A 24,121-nucleotide genomic window follows, 5' to 3' on the forward strand; every position below is an offset into this window, starting at 1 on the left:
AAAAATAGAAAGAAATTAATTGGACAACTAAAAAATATATAGAAAAAATTAGCCGGGCATGGTGGTGCATGTCTGTAGTCCCAGCTACTCGGGAGACTGAGGCAGAAGGATTGCTTAAGCCCAGGAGTTTGAGGTTGCTGTGAGCTAGGATGACGCCACGGCACTCTAGCCCGAGCAACACAGTGAGACTCTGTCTCAAAAAAAAAAAAAATACTTGAGTGTATATTTCCTAAAAACAAGGATGTTCTCTTACATAACTACAGTACTCTGATCAAAATCAAGCAATTATGATTCCTACAATACTATTATCTCATCTACAGACCTTATTCAGATTTACTGAATGTCCCAATAATGTCCTTTATGGCAGAAATAAGTCCAGGTTGTTCATTACATTCAGGTACCCTATCTCTTCAGTCTCTTTTAATCTGGAATAACATCCTGGTCCATCTTTATCTTTTGTGATGATTGCATTTTTGAAGAGTATAGGTCAGTTACTTTGTAGCATGTCTCTCAGTTTGGATTTGTTCAATGTTTCCTTATGATTTGATTCATGTTATATATGATTAAATTTTGTTGAATTAGTGACTAACATAAAAATTCAGTGTATATAACAATTGAAATGTCTAGCTTTTCTAAAAAAATCAGGTCTGGCCTGTTGGGCCTGAAAGAACCCACATCCTCATTTTTCATGTACTCATTTCTCATTATTTGCTAAAACTGTAAGAGCTGTTTAATGTCTATTACTTTTATTGAAACTTGGAATCAAAGGTTCTCTTATTTGGGTAATAAGAGCAGTCTGAGCCTTTGTTCTACATCAGAGGTTCTCAAACTAGGTGCATATGAGAATCACCTGGAAGACTTTTAGGCTATCCATACTATGCTAAGGGACTTGGACCCAGAATATGTAAAGAACTCTTGTAACAATAAAGAGACAAATAATCCAATAAAATGTGGGCAAAGGATTTGAATAGACATTTCTCAGCCAATAAACACATGAAAAGATGTTCAGCATTAAGGAGATGCAAATCAAAACCACACTGAGATACCACTTTACTTCTGTCAGGATGATTATAATAAAAAAGAAAGGCAATAATAAGTGTTGGCAAGGATGTAGAGAAATTGAAACCCTCATACATTGCTGGTGGGAGTATAAAATGGTACAGCCATTTTGGAAAACAGTCTGCCATTTCCTCCAAAAGTTAAACATAGAGTACCATTTGACCCAGCAATTCCATGCCTAGATTTGAAAACGTATCCACACAAAGACTTGCGCACAAATGTTCACAGCAGCATTATTAATAATATCCAAAAAGTAGAAACAGCCCAAATGTTCATTTACTAATAAATGAACAAAATGTGGTGCATCCATACAATGGAATATTATTAGGAAATAAAAGAGAAGGAAGCACACTGATACACACTACAACATATTTGAACCTTGAAGACATTCTAAGGAAAACAAGCCAGACATGAAGACCACATATTGTATGAGCACATTCATATGAAAGCCTTAAATAGGCAAGTCCATAGAGACAGAAAGTAGATTAGTGTCTGGAGGGAGAGGGGAATGGGAAGTGACCAGTATGGATATGGGATTTCTTTGGGGGTGGAGGAGATGAAAATAAATTAGATAGTGATGATGAGTATACAACATTGTGAATATACTAAAAACCACTGAATTGTATACTTTTTAAAGGGTTATTTTTATAATAGGTGAATTATATCAATTTTTAAAAAATCCTGATGCTAGGAAGAGCACTCAGGCCAATTAAATCAATCTCTTGGGGTGGGACACAATCTGGATTTTTTAAAACTTCCCCAGATGATTCCAATATGCAGTGTAGGTGATGAACCACTTATCTACATGATGGTAAAACACATCTGGTGAAGAATGAGATGAATTTAGAGACATATGGGCATTAGTTTCTGAAGGTGAGAACTGCCCTTAAAAATTAGATTCTGAGGTACTACATTGAAAGGATTTTATTTTTATTTTATTTTATTTTTTAGAATTTTATTTTTTCATATTTAAGTTTTTGCACTGTCCTTTAAGGACTTGCTTTCACATATTCTCGTTTGGACATTAGCTTCAGGCTAACGATTAAGGAAGGCTCAGGAAGTATTGGGCCCAACAGCACCATTTGGGAAAACTATGTCTCGACACAGCTAGATAAAAACTACTGAGAAGTAAAATGATTCCTACAGACCCTAATAAGGACCTTTAATGACCAAACTGTACCCATCCAGTTTAATCAGGTCTTTTTTTTTAGAAGGCTTTTAAGTGTTTGGTTTCAAGGTGGTAGTTTCGCCCCAAATCACTTGTGTTAGTGCTTGTGGAGAAGCTGTGGTGACCTCTTCCCCCATATGTTTCACACTTCCTGTGTGTGTGAGCAAACATAGGTGCAAAGCTGCAGGCTGAAAACTGCAGTCCCACCCCTGCAAGGATCCTCTGGTGTCTCAAAACAGACAGGAGTCCAGCCTGATCTCCTCCCAGAGGCCAGGCTGCCTCAGGCATCAGAGGCTTTGTGTGCTGTGGAGATGAGTCCATGGACCTCGATCTTAATATAAAAGGGCAGAAACGGGACTTGTGAGCTGGGATCTGGGAGGAGACCTCAAGTCTGCATTGGGCCATGTCTGATGTCTGAAGCCTTTTGGGGTTCAAGATCAATGCTGTTACTACCCTCCCACCTGCCTCCCTGGGGAGCCCTTTAGAAGCTCATTCTGGCTCAGGAGGGCTGATTATTAAATCCTCAGGAACTTTGCCAGCTGCTTGTTAAACACAGTGATTATTAAAAATTAAATTATATAAACTTACAGTGTAATAAATTATATTAAAACAAAATTGATAAACACTCAAGATTCATCACTTCCAATTATTTTACTATTTTTTAAATTTCAAAATATTAAGGGGGTACAAATGTTTTTGTTACATGAATACCTTGTATAATGCTTAAGTCAGGGCTTTTAATGTGTCCATCACCAGAATAGCATTCATTGTACTTTATAGGTAAGTTTTTACTCCTCACCCTTTCCCACCCTCCCCCAACTCTTGGTTTCCAATGAGCTTTATATCTCTTTGTGCCCATGTGTGCCCATTGTTTCACTCCCATTTATTAAGTGAGAACATGTGGTATTTGTTCTTCCATTCCTGAGATACTTTACTTAGGATAACAATCTTCAGTTCCATCGAAGTTGCTGCAAAAGACATTATTTCATTCCTTTTTGTGGTTGAGTAATATATAAATATACCAAATTTTCTTAATCCACTCATGAATTGATGGGCACTTAGGTTGATTCCACATCTTTGCAATTGTGAATTGTGCTGCAGTAAACATTTGGGTGCAGGTATCTTTTTGATAAAATGACTTCTTTTCCTTTGGATAGATACCTAGTAGTGGAATTGCTGGGTTGAATGGTAAGTCTACATTTATTTCTTTGAGGAATCTCCATACTGTTTTCCATAGAGGTTGTACTAATTTGCAGTTCCACCAACAGTGTATAAGCGTTCCTATCTCTTTCCATCTATGTCAGCATCTGTTGGTTTTTGACCTTTTAATAATAGCCATTCTGACAGGAGTAAGGTGGTCAAAACCTCATTGTGGTTTTAATTTGAATTGCATGATATTAGTGATGTTCAGCATTTTTCATATGTCTATTGGCCATTTGTCTATCTTCTTTTGAAAAACTTCTGTTCATATCTTTTGCCCACTTTTTACTGGGGTTGTTTGTTTTTTCTCACTGATTTGTTTGAATTCTTCATAGATTTGGGATATTAGTCCTTTATTGGATGTATAGTTTGTGAATATTTTCTCCCATTCTGTAAGTTGTCTATTTACTCTGGTTATTATTTTCTTTGCTGTACAGAAGCTTTTAAATTTAATTAAGTCCCATTTGTTTATTTTTGTTGTTGCTGTATTTGACTTTGGGATCTTAGTCATAAATTCTTTACCTAGGCCAATATCTAGAAGAGTTTTTCCTATATTTTCTTCTAGAATTTTCATGGTTTCATGCCTCACATTTAAGCCCTTTATCCATCTTGAACTAATTTTTATATACGGTGAGAGATAGGGGTCCTGTTTCATTCTTCTGTCTGTGGCTATTGAGTTTTCCCAGCACCATTTACTGAATAGGGCTTCCTTACCCAGTCTATGTTGTTGTCTGCTTTGTCAAAGATCAGTTGTCTATAGATCGGTGGTTTTATTTCTGGGTTCTCTACTCTGTTCCATTGGTCTATGTCTCTACTTTTATACAGGCACCATGCTGTTTTGATTACTATAGACTTGTAGTATAATTTGAATTCAGGTAATGTGATGCCTTCAGGTTTGTTCTTTTTGCTTAAGATTGCTTTGGCTATTCAGGCTCTTTTTTGACTCCAAATGAAGTGTACAATTATTTTTTCTAGATCTGTGAAATATGCATTGGTACTTTGATGGGGATCATGTTGAATCTGTAACCCACTTTGGGCACCATGGACATTTTAATGATGTTAATTCTACCAATCCATGAGCATGAGAGGTTTTTCCATTTGTTGGTGTCATCTATGATTTTTTTCTTTAGTGTTTCATAGTTCTCCTTGTAGAGCTCTTTCACCTCCTTGGTTAAGTATATTCCTAGGCACTTTATTAATATTTTCTTTGCAGCTGTTGTAAATGGTGTTGAGTCTTTGATTTGACTCTCAGCTTAACTGTTATTAGTATATAGAAATACTACTGATTTTTGTGCATTGATTTTGTAACCGGAGATTTTGCTGAATTTATTTATCAATTTTAGGAGTCTCTTGGTAGAGTCTTTAGGGTTTTCTAGATGCGAGGTCATATCATCAGCAAACAGGGATAGTTTAACCTTCTCTTTTATGATTTGGATTCTTTATCTTGCCTGATTGCTCTGGCTAGGACTTCCAGTACTATACTGAATAGAAGTGGTGACAGTGGGAACCCTTATCTTGTTCTAGTACATAGGGGAAATGCTTTCAACTTTTCCCTATTCAGTATGATTTTGGGTATGGGTTTGGCATGTATTGCTTTTATAATGTTGAGGTATGTTCCTTCTATGCCTAGTTTGTTGAGGATTTTTATCATGAAAGGGTGCTGGATTTTACGGAATGCCTTTACTGCATCTATTGAGGTGATCATATAGTCTTTGTTTTTGCTTCTCTTTATATGGTGAATCATGTTTATTGATTCACATATGTTAAACCATCCTTGCATCCCTGGGATAAAACCCACTATATCATGGTGAATTATTTTTTTGATGTGCTGTTGAATTTGATTTGCTAGTATTTTGTTGAGGATTTTTACATCCATGTTTATAAGGCATATTGGTCTGTAGTTTTTTATTTTTGTTATATCCTTTCCTGGCTTTGGTATCAAAATAATACTGGCTCATAGAATGAGGCAGACAGGATTCCCTCTTTCTTAATGTTATGGAATAATTTCTATATGATAGGTACTTGTTCTTTGTAGTTTTGGTAGAATTCAGCTGTGAATCTGTCTGGTCTGGGCTTTTTTTGGTTGGGAGATTTTCTTTATTACTGCTTTATTTAATCTCACTGCTTGTTATTGGTCTGTTCAGGATTTCTATTTCTTCTTGATTCAGACTTGGGAGGTTGTATGTTTCCAGGAATTTATCCATTTCCTCTACATTTTCTAGTTTGTGTGTGTAGAGATTTTTATAATATTCATGGATGATATTTTGTATTTCTGTGGTATCAGTTGTACTATCTCCTTTTTCATTTCTGATTGAGCTTATTTGAGTCCTTTCTTTTCTATTTCTGGTTAATCTGGCTAGTGGTCTATTGATTTTGTTTACCTTTTCAAAGAACCAACTTTTTGTTTCTTCTATCCTTTGTGATTTTTTTTTTTTTTTTGGTTTCCATTTCATTTAGTTCTGTGGTGAGCTTTGTTATTTCTTTTCTTTTGCTGGCTTTGGGTTTGGTTTGCTCTTCTTTTTCTAGTTTCTTGAGATGTGCCATTAGGTTGTTAATTTGTGATCTGTCTGTCTTTTTAATGTAGTCATTTAAGGCTATAAACTTTCCCCTTAGGACTGCTTTTACTACATACTACAGATTTTCATAGTTTGTGTCCCCTGTATTGTTCATTTTGAGAAATCCTTTGATTTCCATATTAATTTCATCATTGACCCAACGATCATTCAGCAGCAGGTTGTTTAATTTTCATGACTTCATGTAGATTTGAGCATTTCTCTTGGAATTGATTTCTAGTTTTATTTAACTGTGGTCTGAGGAGATACATTGTATGACTTTGATTTTTTAAAAATTTGCTGACACTTGTTTTGTTGTCTAACATATGATCAATCTTAGAGAATGTCCCATGTGCTGATGAGAAGTATGTATATTCCATAGTTTGGGGTAGAATGTTCTGTAAATGTCTGTTATGTCCATTTGTTCTAGAGTCCCATTTAAGTCCAGTGTTGCTTTACTGATTTTCTGTTTCAATGATCTGTCTAGTTCTGTGAGCTGGGGATTGAAATCCCTAGCAATTACAATGCTACTGTTTATTTCTTGGCTAGTAGAATTGCTTTATGAATCTGGGAGCTCCTGTGTTAGGTGCGTATATATTTAGGATTATTATGTCTTCTTGTTTAATTGTTTCCTTTACCAATATATAATAACCATGTTAATATGTTTTTACCATTGTTGATTTAAAGTCTATTTTATCTGATATGAGAATGGCCATACCTGCTTGCTTTTGTTTCTATTTGTATAGAATATTTTTTATGGCCTTTTACCTTGAGTCTGTGCAAGTCCTTACAAGTTAGATGTGTTTCTTGGAGACTGCATATACTTGGGGTGTGTTTTTTTATCCATTCAGCCAGTCTGTGTCTTTTAAGTAAGGCATTAAGACCATTCACATTCAGTATTAGTGTCGATATATGGAATACTGTTCTATTCATCCTGTTGGATGATACCTTGTTGTTTTGTTTTCCCTCTTATGCTTTTGTTTTATAAGAGCTGTGAGCTTTAACTTTCAGGTGTTTTTACACTGGCAGGTATCTATTGTGCTGTTCCATGTATAATGCAGTTCTGAGTATTTCCTGTAGGGCATTCTAGTTGTGACAAATTCTCTTAGTGTTTTCTTGTCTAGAATAGTCTTTATTTCTCCATCACTTATGAAACTTAGTTTTGCAGGATACAGAATTCTTGGCTGGCAGTTATTCTGTTTGAGAAGACTAAAAGTGGGGAGATTGGGTGGTGAAAGTGGTAGCTGGTGACTCTCCGGCAGATCTTGCAAGGTCACCCCTGAACTATATCTCTACTTTTCCTTTCAATACTTCTTGAGTCTTCCAGATTCGTGTAGTGAGGAAGGGTCTCCGCCATCATGGGGAGTGGAGACCTGGTAAGTGGAGGGAGGCCTGGGTTAGGGAGGATTGAGGCCAGAGATGGACTGGAGTTAGAGATGGAATTTGGCAGGAGGTGGGGATGGGGGGTAAAAAGAAGGAGTAGATAAACATAAAGGGAAAAAAAATGGGGCCCCAATCGCTTCTGGCTTGTAAGGTCTCTGCTGAGAAATCTACAGTAAGTCTGATGAGTTTTCCTTTGTAGGTTAATTTTTGCTTTTGCTGCTTGTAGAATTTCCTCCTTCATTTTTATTTTGGCCAAGTTGATGACTGTGTGTTTTGGATATGTCCTATTTGCTATGAATATTCCTAGTGTTCAATGACCATCTTGTATCTGGATATCTGAATCTCTGTTGATATCAGAGATGTGCTCTTCAACAATTCCATCAAATAGGTTTTCCATTTTGCTTTTTCTTCTTCTCCCTTAGGGATATCTATAATTTGTATATTAGCTCACTTCACATAGTCCCATATTTCTCTGAGTGATTGTTCATTATTCTTTATTTTCTTTCCTGAATCTTTGACTGACTGGGTTAGTTTGAGAGCCTTGTCTTCAAGCTCTGAGATTCTGTCTTTTGCTTGGTCTAGCCTATTGTTGAAGCTTTCTGCTGTATTTTGAAATTCCTTAAATGACTCTTTCATTTCTTTAAGTGCTATTACATCCTTTTTTATACTGTCTATCTCTTTAGCAAGTTTTTTCATTTGTGCCTGAAATATTTTTTTTTGGCTTCTTTGTATTTGTTTTCAACTTTCTCTTAAATCCCATTCATCTTATTTGCCATCCATACTCTGAATTCCATTTCTGACATTTCAACAATTTTCTTTTGGTTGGGGTCTGTTGCTGTAGATCCATTGTGATCCCTCGGGGGTGTGTAACTAGTTTGTTTTCTTCATGTTGCCAGATTTCTTTTGCTGGTTTCTTCTCATCTGAAACTTCTTCTCTCAGCTCAGGGCCGGTAGGTTTGCAGTGCACATGTTCTCCTTTGCTGGGAACTTTCCTACCTAATGAGAAGAAGCAGAGGTCCCTAAATGGTGTTTTTGTGACCTACTCTGGAGACTGACACTGCAGGGGAGGGGTAGATGAACTGAGAGCCTATAATGCAGCTGTTCAGTGTTGTCCCATTCCCCTGTGATTGTCATAGTTCAAAGTGGTGCTGGATGCTCTTCATGCAGAATGGTGGGTTGTTCTTCAAGCCGCTGTTGGAAGCTTGGATTGGAGGGCTGGGCGAGCCCCTCTTGACCAAGGCTGGTGTTGCAGGAGATTGCACTACTCCATGTCCCCGCGGTGGTGACAATGGTAGTTGAGCAAGGCTATCTAGGCAGTGATCATGGATGTCACGGCTGCAGGTGTTGGATCCAACCCAGCCCAGATGTGATGGTGGCTGCAGGCTAGCAGGTTGCTGGCAGAGTGTTGGACTGTGGGGCAGTTCCAGCCAGGCAGCCAGTGGGAGCAGTGGTGGTAGGGCCATGGGGTCTGTAAGCAGTGCTGCATCCTTTAGGGCAAAGCTGTACTGCCCAGTGTTAGTACTGGAGCCTTGGGGGTGGGCTGCGGGGCCTTAGGGCAGAATCATGGGATGAGGTGGCAATACTAGAGCCTTGGAGACAGAGCTGCAGGGCTTCCCGTGTGTGGACTGCCCTCCACTGCAGGTACCTTACAGACTTGCTGAGTGGATCACCCCATCACCTTCTCCTTCATTCTTAGTGTCCCCCGTTGCTTCTCCAATGACTCACAATGCTCTTTACAAGAAGGCCCATAGGTGGGCATCCATTTGCAACTCTCGATCCTCTCCATGAGAGCAGCATGCACAAGCTGCTTCTAGTCTACCATCTTGCCCCTGCTTCATAATTATTTTACTATTATCTATGCTTTTGAGGTTTGTATGTCTACAGTCTCTGTATAGTGGATATGCTATATAACAGCATGCTACCGCACTTGTCTTCCCAACTGTGTGTTCAGTGACATTACTTCAGTAGCTTTAAATTGGCCACCATGGGACTATTTACACCGCAGAAATCAGCAAATGCTACAAATCCAGGGGTTTTTCCCCTGAATACTGATGAGGCATTTACCAGCACACCATACTTCAAGGCAGCCACCACTGACCAGAGATAACAGAACAGAATACATCCTGTCTATCTCTTCCCAAACCAGCCATGCCAGTTACAGGCCATGCATACGGAATGCCTGAGAGCTGTGCCTGTGCCCTGTGGGAAACTCTGAAAGAGTTTTTGATTTTGAGGACTTTCTTCAGCTTGATAGCTACTTTGGAGGAGTTTTGAGTTATCACTTTGCTACAAGTTCTTCATCACAACTGTATCCTGGCTTCCCTTGACATCTGGTGTTTACTCTAAGCTGAGGTTTCAGGGAAGGGAAGTTGGAGGCCAAGGGCAGCTCTTAAAGACAGATGGGCAGAGTGTCTGCTTTGGCACCAACCAGGGAATGGGCAGCAATAGTCTGAGTAAGCCCCACTCACCTGCAGGTGGGGAGAGCCTGCCAGGTCAGCCATGCGCTTGGCATCCGGAAGAGAGGAGCAAAGTCGGCCATGGTCACAATGAGGGCAGAACCCTCACTGTGGAATATTGTCACCCAAAAAGGGATGGGTGGCTGTAGGGCTTTCTGGATGGAAGCATAAACGATAAAGTATACATGTGCATATAAGTGGACCCATTTTGGAAGACAAGGCCACTATGAATATGGTTTTCTAGCAATCTAAACCTTATGTATCATCATGCAGGTCTTCATAGGATAAGCAAGAACAAGAAGACTTTCAGTTTTGTTCTCTAGTATAATTGAAGACACTTTGATGGTAGAAGGTACTTCTGTCACCTGGAAGATAGATAACAGCCTGTAATCAATGCCTTTTTATTGTACAAATAAAACAATCCATTAAATCCATTTTTTTTTTCAGAAAACACACACACATAGATGCATTTGGATACTCCTGCAAATTCATATTTTAGAACAGTGTTTCTCAAATTAGTTATTTGAAAGAAACCCAAAGGAAAATGCAGATACTTCCACAATATGTCCTTGCTCTGTTGTAGCTTATAATTGTGAACTTTTCTAAATTGTTACAACCCTGGTTGTGGGAATATAACAGGTTGTAGAATTGGAGAACATTAAATCTTTGTTTCTAATGGCAAAACATGTTTTTCTCATTTTCATCAGAATGTGTGATCCATGCCATTTGAAATCAAATTCCAAACACAATGAGCCATTAGTGTAATAGCTCATTACTAACAGCGGTCTTATAAATAATACATTCTTATCATGCGCATGCAGCTCGCGGTGAAGCCAGCAAAAGGTATTTGAGGCCATCGAAGTTTCGTTGCGCCAGCATGGCTGTAGATTAGAAGGACATCTCCATGTGAACCAAGATGGATGCCAATTTTCCCTGCAGAGAGTGAGGCTGGCCGTCTCTTTCTGCACATATGGTAGATGGATTGGTTAATCAGCGTCTGCTGAGTCTTGGGCCTAAAATTACAGAGAAGCCAGACAACCACAGCTAGGCAGCCTTTGTTCACGGGTGCAAACAAGACAAACAATCACTTGTTATTTGGGAAAAAAATTAAAATGTTTATTTTGGACTTTTATTAAAGTGCCAATGGCTTTATGAAACAGCTGTGTAAATCCAGACTTTTACAGCAAGTATCATTTTGGGGGGGCTGTAAAGAAAGGAATATGCATAGAAAATTAATTTTTAAAGATTTCCCTTGTATTTCAGTATTAAGGAAAAAATAAAGGGAGTCTCACATGTATTTTACAAACACATGTTTAAGAACAAATGATTTTTAACTGGAAGACATATTTAAGAACAAATAGTTTAATACCTAATTTTTTTCTGTGTCATTAAGACTGAGCATTATGATGGCTTGATTCTGTGTTTTAGTAAAGCATTAACCATTTTCTCTACCTGGGCATTTATGGAATGATGCTGCATTCTTGGGAAAAGGGAATGCCTGTAGATTGTTGAGTTCTTCTACTTTCCAAATGGAATGGTTATCTCAGAAATAAAGTCTGGATAATTGAAGGATAGGACCCAGCAAATGCTGGTTTCTAATAACAGCTGTCAGAATTTGCTTAAAATCTACTTAATAATCAACAGGAATTATTTATTGCAATTTAAAAGACTGTGTATTCTCTTTCTCTTTTTAAATTTTAGATACTTTCCTTGCAGAAAAGAATAAAATACAGAATTATCAAAGGGACATAATAAGGAACTTCAATCACAGTCATCTCTCAATGTGGAATATGATAGAATTAAAATCTGGTGTTAATTTATAATATTTTGGTACTAATAATAGGTCCAGATCAAATAGCTACTCATCTTTCCACCTGTGTATTCCTCATCAAAGACCTAAAATCACAGACACCACTGCAACAGCTTCAGAACCAAGTGCCTATCAGGATACTGGGAGGTGATGTGTTTGCAGATGAGGCCCATCTGGTGAGCTAGCCCGGCCTGACTCAGGTTTACTTCACTCAAATGTTTTCCACCAAATCTCTATTCCTCACATCTCCTCTCCATCATACCATCGGATCAGTAAATGAACGAATTCAAGAAAAATTGAAAAGTTTTTACCTGATATGGAGCTAGTGACCATGAACTTCCTGTGCATTGGGAGCCAATCAGATGGGCATTGGAACAATGACTCATCTCACTGAGAACTGTGCATGGTGCAGGGGAGGAAAGTGAACTGGAGGACGGGGCTTGTGGCAGGATAAAAAACAAGACAGCAATGGCAGAGGATAGGGGGCAGGCAGGGGCGTTTTCTGTACAAAGGGGCAGGTGTTAAGTTCCTATAGTTTCCCATCAAGAACTCTCTGGCAACTTCCAGAAATTACTTATGTACCTCTAGCATTGTCCACAGTGGTCACTCACTGGACACTTTTTTGAGCATGTCGTATGTGCTGTGCCTTTTGCTAGACATTAGATACTTTGTCCTCCCTTAAACATTTCAAAGTGCTTGCTAAACCTCCAACTGACCACATGCTGAGGAGTTGAGGAAGTTTCATGCTGAGAATCATTTGAGGTCTGATAGAGTAATGAGGTGTTTTGGATGTTTCAGGTGGAAGGCTTAGCTGTCGGGTTCATGAGCGTGTGCTCAAGAGTGAACACGGAACTGCTGCATGCCTGCTTTGACTTGGGGCCTTTCCACGGACTCTGTTTCCCACATCCCGATGATGTTCTGGAATCACCGCAAGAGCTAAATGTCCAAGGAAGTCAAGGTACAGTGGCTTTCACAGGGACATGACAGGAAATTAAATCCAAGCCTTATACACAACTCTGCTGTTTGCTACGTGATAGAACTAAAAGACTTAGTTCCTTAGACCCTTTAAGGACTAGTTCCCATGGCTAATCACATCCTTATGCAAATATCTATGAGCACAGAGAGTTAAAAGTGCACAGGTGTAGTTAGCCTTGCAGCTTAAGGTTTCCCAAACTCAGAATGTTCACTTTTGGAATGTTTTGTTAAAGTAGATATAAGTTATGGTGAAATAGTTACTAGTGTTTCAGGATTTTACACAATGTACACACACACACGCATGCAAAGCCAAATATAACAAGTAAATTTTTTAAATCAGGGACACAAGAAGTTCTATATGCTTTTAAGTCTTAATCCCAACAACTAGTGCTTCTGTGTTTATGTCTTTGACAAATCATTATATAGCATAGGTCTGTTACAAGTAGTCATTTTTAACTGGCTTAACTTCTTTCTAGCTCTATGAAGTAATAGAATCAATTTTAAAATACTGTCTATGTCAAGATTTTCACTAAGTGAAATTAGGTAATCCCAAACTTTTAATTTATTTACTTTTAAATTATGTTTTAATTTAATGAGGCCTTACCACATGCACAGGTATCTTTGCAGTTAAGTGTTTGGGTTCTTATAGCAGACAGATGCAGGCAGGCAAGTGACCTTGGGTACATTAATTCACGTCTCTAAACCTGGGTTTCTTCATTTGTAAGATGGGCATAGTGGTAATACCTCTCACAGAGAGGGGTTGTGAAGTTTCACTGAGATAAGCCATGTAAAGTGCTTTGCACAGTTGTCTTGAGTAAACTAAATGTTGATCATCATTAGCAATTGTTATCTCTTTGTGACTGGCCTTTCACCTACTTGAATCTTCCCAGGGTAAAATCAGGGTATTTTGAATTGCTCTGCTTTCTCCTCACTGAAAGATTATATCAAGGTTATTCAAAAATAGGAAGAGGAGCACTTTGGGTGTGGCAGAGGATTTGTCAATCTAGACAATAGCGGGTGACCATTTGGCTGATCTTAGCCCCTGGATGGGAAAACCAGGCATATGGGTGTATAGGCCCCATCTGAATATACACACTTTTTACAGAAAACTTCCAAAGCCATAGGTGGGCAGGTGTTTCCCTTTTATACTGATGACAATACCCTTCCCAAAAGAGAGATTTGAGGTCACCATTGTTTGATAGTGAGGGCTCACTCATCCATGCGTCTCAGTGAAGAGATATCACAGGAATGTTCTGAAGGAACTTTCAGCATAAGGTAATCTTCAACCATAAGTTGTGATTGTCATTTTCAAATGCTTAAATTCTTCTTTGAAAGCAGCTGTTTTTTTCTTCCCCTGTGGCTGTTGTTATGAGAAACAAGTTGAAAAGATATAACGTGTTCCTGAGTGGCTGCTAATATTCCGTACATAGAATGAACGGAATATTCCTGTCTTAGAAACTTCATTAGAGAATGAAATTCAAAACTTAAACTGAGCCCTGGATTCAAAACACACATAATCTAGTATATATTTGTCTAGCAAAAGCCCACAGGGATACAAAAACTAAGAGAAGTCCTAATTCTCTCTACCTCCTTTAATATTTTTACTTAAAATCAGTTGATCTAGGACAGGATGGTAAGTAAAGAAAAAGGAAAACTTCTTTTATCTTCCAAACCTCGTTTATTTTTGAAAATCAACTTTATGTTCTTTGACCCAAACATGATTCTTTATGAAATTTTCACCAGGAAGCTATTACTGTAGACTGACAAATAACTCAGGGACAGATTCACAAATCATCGACAGCTCATTATAGCTAAGAAAAGAGTCATCAACACATTTTGCTGCCATCTTCCTATCAACAGCAACAAAGAATGAGGCTCCAGAGAAAATTCTAAATGTACTGTAATCTGTTACTTTTTTTCTGATGAAAGTCTCAAGTGAAAGGAAATATAATTTCTCTAAAATGTGAACTAAAATTCTTGTTTCAAATAAGCAGACATCATCGTGTCTCATCTCCTATATTTTGTTTAGCACATTCTACATTTCAAAGGATTTTTATGTATATTCTCTCATTTTATTCTCATATGCAATGTAGGAGAGCAAGGGGAGGTGAAGTTCTCTCCATTTTATACCTGCTCAAGCTCGTCCAGGGTTTTAAAGCTCATCAGTGGCTAACCCAGAATGCAGATCCAGCCTCTCCCTGCTTTTGTGTAAGGTGACAGTCTTGGCAAGGTGACTTTTTATCTTGGATGGCTTTGACTGAAAACTCCAATGATAGGTCTGCTACACTTAGATACGTGGTCAGTTTTTTTCACTTCCACAAGTTATTTAATGAACGATCACTTCAATGATTCATCAATGACCTGCCCATATCCCTCAGACTTTATTTTGTGTGTATGTGCTCTGAATAGCCTCTATCTGCCAGAATCTTCACCTCCGTGTATGAAGGCTTTTTGAGAACTGTGGAAAGCCACTCTGACCTGCTCAAGAGGCAGGCTGGAAGTGCCAGAAAATTAACACTCCAGGAGCTGACTTTGCTTCCCCGCCTCACATCCCTGCTTCTCTGCTGGTGCTTTCTCTACCAACTCCCAAATAAGTGGCTGTATTTGAATCTTTGACGCGAGGTGTGTTTCCAAGGGAATCTAAACCAAGACACTACTGCTCTGGTCTTTTCCTACCAGCTTTGAAAGATTTATTCATACACAACTGATTGGAGTATAAATACCCCAGCTTCCTCACCCCTCAGGTGGGAAGACCCTGAGACATGAGTTTTGGGTGGTTTCCCAGGGTCCCAGCATGGGATTAAGTTCTAGCTGTCCACGGTGGTAATCCAAGGGATAACACAATTTTATTAGTTGCTTTCCCTTCTCTGTCTCTTCCTCACTCTCCTACTGGTGCTTCCTGGAATCACCTTCCACATATTCTCAAATCCTTGACTCAGGTCTGGTCTTTTCCCATCAGCTGTGAAAACTTGCACTTTTACCTCCTTTCAGTCAAAGCCTTCCAAGATAAAAAGTCACCTTGCCAAGACTGTCACCAACCCTTTCAAACAGAATAATATCAAGACTCAACGTTGTTAAACTCCTTTCTTTAGCTTCTTACATATATTATGATTAGCCTACTGTTCTTTATCATTTCAGCCTTATTATTTAGTTTCCAGTGAATCTAAATAGTTTAACTATGTACATTCAATTTGCATTTTACCTGAATAATTTATGTATGTTCCCAAAGCTACGCATTTTGCATCTATAACCTTTTATACACTTGTAGATTTTTTTTATGTACTAAACCTTGGGACTAAACTGGGACCTATGGGAATAAGTTCTAAGGATGTAAATTTTGTCCAAATATAATGAAAAACTCTTCTGTGTTTATGTATTTTTTATTTAGTGGAGGACATAGTTTAGAAGTAGCAAATTCCCATAATATTAGAAGAATTTGTAAAGAAACAGTCATAAACACTTAAAATGGGCTTTCTGCTTATGTGGGAGATTGTACTAAATGAGATCTAAAATCCCATTAAGTGCTAAGAGTCTCTGAAAACTTACTGAACACACATAGAGATGTTCCATATGCCTGGACAGTTTATGAATATTTTTCTTCAGCGACAATAAAATGGTTCAAAACAATATTTTTTCCACTTGGCCCCAGCGCTGGCCTGGCCTGATGTTTAATCAAGCTGCGTCTTTTGTTAGCCACATCATCACAATGAAGATTTTGGAATCAAAATTGAGCTGGCAATTTTCTTGATAATGCATAAGGCAAAATAGGGCACAGCCTGCGTTTCCACAGCTGTATTGGCATCACTACATTTAATAGTTAAAATAAAAAAATAAAAAGCAAAAACCAAAACTTTTGTTCCTCATGTAGGCCGTCGCAATCTGGGCAGCATGAATCTCTGTTTTAAAAGACCCCTGCAAGCTTCGGATTTGTAAATCTCATTATGCACCCAGGGCCCACCTAACAAAGTCTCTGTAGAACTTGATGTGCTCCTTGGCAGGGAGAAATTTAATTTTGTATAACAGAATTGTGGGCTTTCAAAAGAATAACTAGTATAGCCCCTTGTAACCAAGTCACCTAGGAAAAGTGTTGCTTATTATACATTTAAAAGGCCCTTCAAAATATAATTTTTGTAACATCCCCATGTAAAACATGGCAATGTTGCCTTTAAAATTTTTTAAAAATCACTCTTGCTGTCAGAAAATGTTTCTTTATGTCTTATTTAAATTTCTTTTCATTGAACTTAACATTCACATCTTTTTTCAGATTCTCTCTTCTTTTGGGAAACATCTGGAACCACTCTCCATGTGCTGGAGCTAAAAAACAATGGCTATATTAAGCCTCGCTTATTGTATATTAAATAGTCCCGGGTCTTTTAGCCTCTCTTCCTACGGTTTCATTTTATATCGCTGAATTCCCTTCTATTTTACTTGATTCTTCTTTTATAATAACATCGACTCTAAATAGGATTGAAACACTTCTCTATAAAGCATAGCAGTATTTCTGCCAACATATTTGCATTCTATATCTCAGAAAATTTATTTTAACACCCAGTTCATTCTGTCGTTATTAATATTTAACCTGTAACACACTAGGACCCTATAATAATCTGCAAGGGCTGCCATAACTAATTATCACAGACTGGGTGGCTTGAAAAATAGAAGTTTATTTTCTCACAATTCCAAGGCCAGAAGTCAAGGTGTCAGCAGGGTTAGTTTCTTCTGAAGCCTCTCTCTTTGGCTTGTAAAAAGGGCCATCTTCTCCCTTCGTCTTCACATGGTCTTTCCTCTGTACCATCTGTGTCCAAATTTCCTCTTTTCATTTATAAGGATACCAGTCATGTTGAATTAGGGCTCACCCTAGTGACCTCATTTAATTTAATTACCACTTTAAAGACTGTCTCCAAATACACTCACATTCTGAGGTACTGGGGGTTAAGACATATGAATTTTCGAGGGTAGAAGGTGACACATTACAGCCCATAAGAGGCTCTGTGGTATCACCCTTCCTTCCTCTGGTCCCTGACAGGGTGGCAGTGGTGGTATGTGCTCAGGGTGAGGCCTGTTTGGGTATTTACATCCTCTCCTCCTGTAAGCCCACATTTTCCCCCTAGCTGGCCGTAAACTACACCCACCCCTCTGTCTCCGCAGCGACACCCCACTTCTCACCTAGCGGGCTTCTCATTGCTCCTGGATTTCAGGTCCCCTTAGAGAGGAGCTGTGCTCTGTATCCTTCAGGGGCCTGGTCACCTCCACTTCCCAGGAGGCTAGGGTGGGTTCTGTGGCCTCTTTCCCATCCCTCATCTCGGTGGCCACATAGTGTTATTACCCACTTGGTGGCAAGTGCCACCAAATTTGCCATTTTTTTCACTGTGATTTAGGCTTTGGGCATCTCAGTTCTGCCTCCTCTTCCTCCTTGCCTTCCTCCAGGGTCCTGCGGTACAGTTCTTTGGTGCCTTGTGGCCAAGGCTGCACTGCAAGGCTGTGACAATATTTCATGTTTGTACAAAGCCTAAGATACTAATTTGTATTAGTTACAATTTGAATTTTGTCTTTTTTTAGCCACTGAATATCTTTTAGTATGTGAAGAATAGCAAAATTTCATTCTTCTAAAGCTTTAGCTACTCTTGCCAACTTTGGTTTTCTAGAATTAACTATGCGAATTCTAATGCTTTACTAGAGATGTTGATAAAACAAGTAAATCATATCAGACCTGTGCCCAGGCTGAATAGGTTATCTCCAGGGTCAACAGTCTCTAGACTCTTGCAGGGGTTCTCAGGGCACAGCCCATGGACTCATAGCATACCAGGTAGAACATGACCCAGACCTGAAACACAGAACTTGTTGTCAGGGACACTGCCCCAAAAGCTATCTTGGTGAGCCTTCTGGTTATTTAATAAAACCTGTTGCTAATTTTCTATCTTAATTCTAATGCTGGTTTCTAAACCCTTTCAAAGGCCTTCAAAAACAACAGCAGCAACAAAAGATGGCAAATATTTAAGAATCCATTATTTTGCAGAGAGCAAGATAACTGGGATCTGCATTCCTACTTTCCTCTTCAGCACTAGAGCAACCTGTGATATGAGTCAGCCTCTCTCTCCAACAGCCAGATTCATTTCACAATGCTGGAAATACAAACACATTTTTATATAGGGCCTGGAGGTCTTTGAAAGAAAAGTGGCTTTATTTATATTCGTTATGATCATTATGTGCTGGGATTATTTTCTCAGTAGGCGATGTCTCTTTGCCCATATTTATGAAGCAGGGGAGAAGGCATTTAATGAATTTCAAGGGTGTATTTGACTGTAAAACACATCTCAGTATATTCACATGTAAATAACCCTTTTATTTGTTCTCTCTGGTGACCTTTTTCCTTTTGGGGGTAGATCACAGTTTGTTGTTGTTTTTCATTTCCAACTAGAAGGCTGAATGATAATAATGAAAGATTATGCAAAAAAAATCCATGTTTAAAATAATGTTGATATGCCACTTGTGTTGCAGGATAATTATAGTAATTTGGCTATTACGCTATATGGAGTCAGGAGTTAGTTACTAGAAAACACAGTGATAGGGGTGATTCAAGGGATTTTCATCCGAACTGGCTGTTTGATCCTGCTGACTTTTCTCTTGAAAATCAATTGCTTGCGGAGAATGCTCTGAATTCCCCCTTGATTAAATCAGCCGATTGGTGGGCTGCACCCATTGCACCGAGGTCACTGTGAGTTCTGTTTGCAAAGGGATTTTGACGACTCTTAAAATATCATGGGCCAAATTTAATCTGAGCAAAGTGACTAAGGAAGCAATTACTAAAAAAATCACAGTTTTTGCACATGGCAGCAAACAAAGGAAAATTTATTAATTCTAAAGCCCAACATGAAGCTGTTATTTTGCTACTTGGTCACAGGCCTTCTCTCCACTGCATTTTGCTTGAGTTTTTGGTGTTTTGAGACCTCCAGGGACAGGCTTGCTATGCAAAAGACCTGGAAGTGGCACCTTGGAAACATCTTTGACAACTTTTCTTTTCTTCTCAAGGTTATGAATAGATTCAGATTTTCTGTTTCTTTTGAATCAATGTTAGGAAATTAGATTTTTCTAGAAAAGCTTAAATTAGTATATGAATTAAAAAACCATTAGCATACAGTTGTGTATAAGTATAGGTATGTGTATGTATATATACATAATATATGTGTATACGCATATATCTAACTCTGTGGAAAAAGATTGTCTTTTTTATTCAATGCTGTTTAAATCTACATGAAATATTCTAGAATGAAGAGAAAAATAAGCAAATCATAAAACAACATAAAAGATAGTATTTATAATAAGGGTGGGGAAATATTCAGCTTCCCTAAAACTGAAATGAACATTAAAACCCAACATCTCCCCCCAACCCCTTTTGCCTACTGAATTGTAAATATGTGCTGTAATTAAAATACTTAGTTCTGGGGGGAAAATACCATAATGAGCCCTGAGATTTTCTGACAGCTCTGAAGTTTGACTGATGTAATACTCTGGAATTAAATTTAGTCATTGTTACCAGAACCCATTAAATGTTCATATTCCTTGACCTCAACTACAGCAAACCTGAGAAAATATTGCTAATACTATAAAAAGTTACATATTCAAGAATATTCACAAAGCTTAAGCTTAATACTAAAAACAAACAAACAAAAAATACTCAAATAAATAAGCAAATTAAAAACCCCTAATCTCCCACAAGAGGGAGATGGCTAAACTTGTCGATATCTGCTGGACAGATGAGCAGCAGCCTTTACAAAGAAGGTTAAAAATAGTAAGGGGAAATGGTTAAGATATAATCTTATGTGAAAAAAAAATCAATGCAAAATGAATTGAAGTATGAATACAACCACCTATGAAACATGTGTTATGAAGAATTCTGGGAGGTAATGAATTAAAATGACAAGTGATGGAGTCGTGGAAGTAGCACCAAGACAATGCTTTCATTTCCTCTATTTTTTAAAATGTGAAAATAATCTTAAATTTACAGAAAAGTTGCAGGTACTTTTTTTTGCTCCTTGATCCATATGAGAGGAAATTGCCAACATGGTGCTATATCACCTCTGAATACTTTAGTGTATATTTCCTACAAAGAGGGATATTCTACTTTACAACCCCAAACATCCACCAAAACCAGAGAATTAACATGAATATGTTACTACCATTTAATCTTCAAACCAAAAACCCCGTTTATGTTTCTCCATTTGTCCCAATGATGTCCTTCATAGCAGACAGATCCAGCCCAGAATAACAAACTACAGTTAGTTGTCACATTATCTTTCAGTTCCAAACAGTTCGTCAGTCTTTCCCTGACTTTCATGACCTAGACGCTTTTGAAAATTATAGGCCCATAGTTTTATAGAATGCACTTTAATTTATCCTGTGTTTGGTGTTTCTTCAAGATGAGGTTCATGTCATGCATATGGAACTCTGGGTTCTCAGTCTATACTCTCTGACATGACACATTTTCAGTCTGTATCATTACCGATAATGTTGTGTGTCACTTTGGTCACTTGATTAAAGTGACTCTTTTAGGTAAAAGTTAAAATTATCTTAACTTATCCCAGTGTGTGCAGAAATATATAATAATTTCATTATTCCTGACCTCTATATTGACTACTATGATTTTCACTTGTAATCAATTGATCCTGCTTTATTTCCCTCTTGGAGTTTCAGCTTTGCCCCTCCCAGCAGCCCAGCAGAGATCCTTGCAGCAGTTGAGGTCTACTTGGGTAAATAATGCTGTTCGTTGTCCCCATAAGTCAGTCCTTCTGGGCTTGAGCTGGCTTCGGCCTCTAATAACTGCTGCTCTATACTCCATTTCAAATAAGTGGTTCCTGACTCACTTTGAGACCAAAATAGATTTCACCGAGTCAGCTTCCTTGCTACCTCTAACTAGGATGCTCAGGAACTGTATGGACCCACCTTCTAAGGGCTCAGTCTGAAGCTTTACCCAAAATTTCTTCTCTTCTGTAGCTGTGATTATATCTCCTTCTTTTCCTTAATGTTGTCTTTACTTTTTACCCTCTCTTTAAAATTAGATTTTTCTGTGTGGTCTTTTCAAAGAACAAGCTGTTAATCTATGAAGTCTGTGGATTTCTTTGTAAAGTATTAATAACTGCTTTTGTTCTTGTGACCTCCTCCTAATTTCTTTGAATTTGTTTTGCTCTTTCTATTCTAGTTGCTTCATTAATTCATTTTCTTTTTTGCTTGTTTTAATATAAAAGCATTTGTTGAGATGAAAGACTTTTCCTCTACCAACTTCGGTCCAAGTAATTGGGGGACTGCAAATTAACTGACAATAGATTAACAGGAGAGCAAATTATTATTATGTATGTGGAAGTACTCTGTAGTAGTACTCATGGAAAAGCCAGAGGTAAATGTGTATACGCCAACTTAACAAAAGGGAAGTGATAAGGCCTTGTGGGGATAAGGGGAAACTTCCCCTTTCCCCCAAAAGTTTGCTGAAAGATCAACTCACAGTTAGGGCAGATAAATGAGAGGAAGAGATTTATTTATCCTGTGCACTGGTTGAATCAGAGTGATTACCCAATATCCCAGTGGGATCCAGATATTTTTATACCTCCTTTTAGAGAGGAGAGGGAGATAAGAAATATAGGAATTATAATTCTGTTTAGGGGCAATAAATGGTTGCTAGGGAGGATGAATGGATGGGGGAAACAGATTGACTTGTAAATTAGCCCAAAAAACAGGTATTATGATTAAAATTATTTGGACTAGGTCTAGTTGCAGTCTTGATTTTCTTTCCTGCAATATAGTGAAATAACAGGGAAGGGAAGGGAAGTCAATTGTTTTTTTGATGTGTCTGGTTATGCAGATAGAGGACAAGCCCCTTCCAAGGGCCTGTTGATCTCTAAGGGCCTTTAATTCAAAATACTCTTTATACCAACGAGTCATATTTTGGGGTGAAATTTCCTGAGCTCCTTCAACCTCACTGGGAAAGTATGGAAAGTTCTACTAGTCTTTTTTTTCTTTTTTTTTTTTGAGATAGGGTCTTACTCTTGTCACCCAGGCTAGAGTGCAACGATATCATCATAACCCACTACAACCTAAAACTCCTGAACTCAAGCAATCCTCCTGCCTCAGCCTCCCGAGTAACTCGGCCTACAGGCTCATGCCACCATGCCCAGCTAATTTTTCTATTTTTTGTAGAGATGGGATCGTACCCTTGCTCAGGCTGGTCTCAAACTCCCAGCCTCAAGTGATTCTCCCACCTCAGCCTCCCAAAGTGCTAGTATTACAGGCCAGAGCCACTGCACTTAGCCCTCTACTGGTCTTTTTGATGCTAACGGAAATGGTCCGTCTCCTTCCTGCCTGGAAGCTCCTCCAGAGGGGTGGTTAATGGCACTTCCTGTGCTAAGGGTCAGTTTTCTTCCAATCAGGAAACTTCTGGGCAGGGGGTGTGGGGGGAGGAGGGGTCAATGGCTGCTGTATTTCCAGGAGGCTCTAATTGAGTTTGGATAATTTTTCTTTCTGTGGCTGCTGATAGTTCAGATATTTTGAGTTTAAAATAACCTCCATACCACATTGGTGGGTTGTTAATCTCTTCATTTCCCCCATTTGAAACTTCTCAGGAAGTTTCACAAATAAGGAGCAGGGATGATTGCTATGGAGAAAAGACTAGGACTAGAAGTTCTGAGGTTAGAGATCTCCAAAAGAGAAGAAGAACATAGAGCTCTTTGGTGTGTGCATTTTCATGATAAGGAGGTGGTCATAGATATCTCTTATCAATGTATAATAACTATCTTTGTCCCATATAATGTGTTTAGCTTTGAATTATATTTAATATGATATAATATTTCCATTTCTGGGCCCATACTGTATCACAAGAAATTTTATAATGAAGTGTTCAGAGCAATGTCCTCCAAGTCTTGGGCACAATTTTGGCATGGGACCAGGAAGGAAGAATGGATCCTAGGCAACTTTTCTCAAGTCTCCTGCCCCATGTTGTTTTGCCTTTCACATTTGCTCTACCATTCACATGTAACTGATTTTCATGTATGGTGTGATATAGGAATCAAATTTTATTTTAAAAAATGGATATCCAATTGACCAAGTACCATTTATTGAAAAGGTCATTCTTTCCCCAATTGCAGTACCACCTTTGTCATAAATTAAGTGTCCAGAAATGGATGCATCTCTTGGGGATTCTCTGTTCTATTTGTCAGTACGATACTGTCTTAATTACCGTAGCCTTATGATAGATAAACTTGACACTGGTAGAGAAAGTCTTTCTACCTTGTTTTTTAAGATTGTCTTTTTAATTCTTCACTGTCTGATTTTCCACATAAACTTGATAATTAGCTCCAAAAAGTAATAACTTTTGGGATCTTGAATGGGATTACTTCAAATTTATAGATCAGTTTGGAAGGAACTGATGTCTTTAAATATATAAAGACTTCTAATCTCCAAGCGTGGTATGTCCCTTTATTTATTGAGGGATAAATAAATTTCTTAATTTTTTTCTACAGTGTTTTACAGT

The 24,121-nt window shown here is 38.2% G+C and overlaps 1 protein-coding gene across 1 annotated transcript in view; it reads left to right on the top strand.

The window, feature by feature from the left end:
• The window catches only part of CFAP61 (cilia and flagella associated protein 61), a 255,956-nt gene that overhangs the window by 30,183 nt on the left and 201,652 nt on the right, over window positions 1–24,121 (top strand). Inside the window, exon 7 of the mRNA XM_012657219.1 lies at window positions 12,427–12,586. Coding sequence (XP_012512673.1) covers window positions 12,427–12,586 — 160 coding nt within the window. The remainder of the gene's footprint in view (window positions 1–12,426; window positions 12,587–24,121) is intronic.

Source organism: Propithecus coquereli, unplaced genomic scaffold (assembly GCF_000956105.1).
Source record: "Propithecus coquereli isolate 6110/MARCELLA unplaced genomic scaffold, Pcoq_1.0 Scaffold533, whole genome shotgun sequence".
Classification (NCBI taxonomy): Eukaryota; Metazoa; Chordata; class Mammalia; order Primates; family Indriidae; genus Propithecus; species Propithecus coquereli.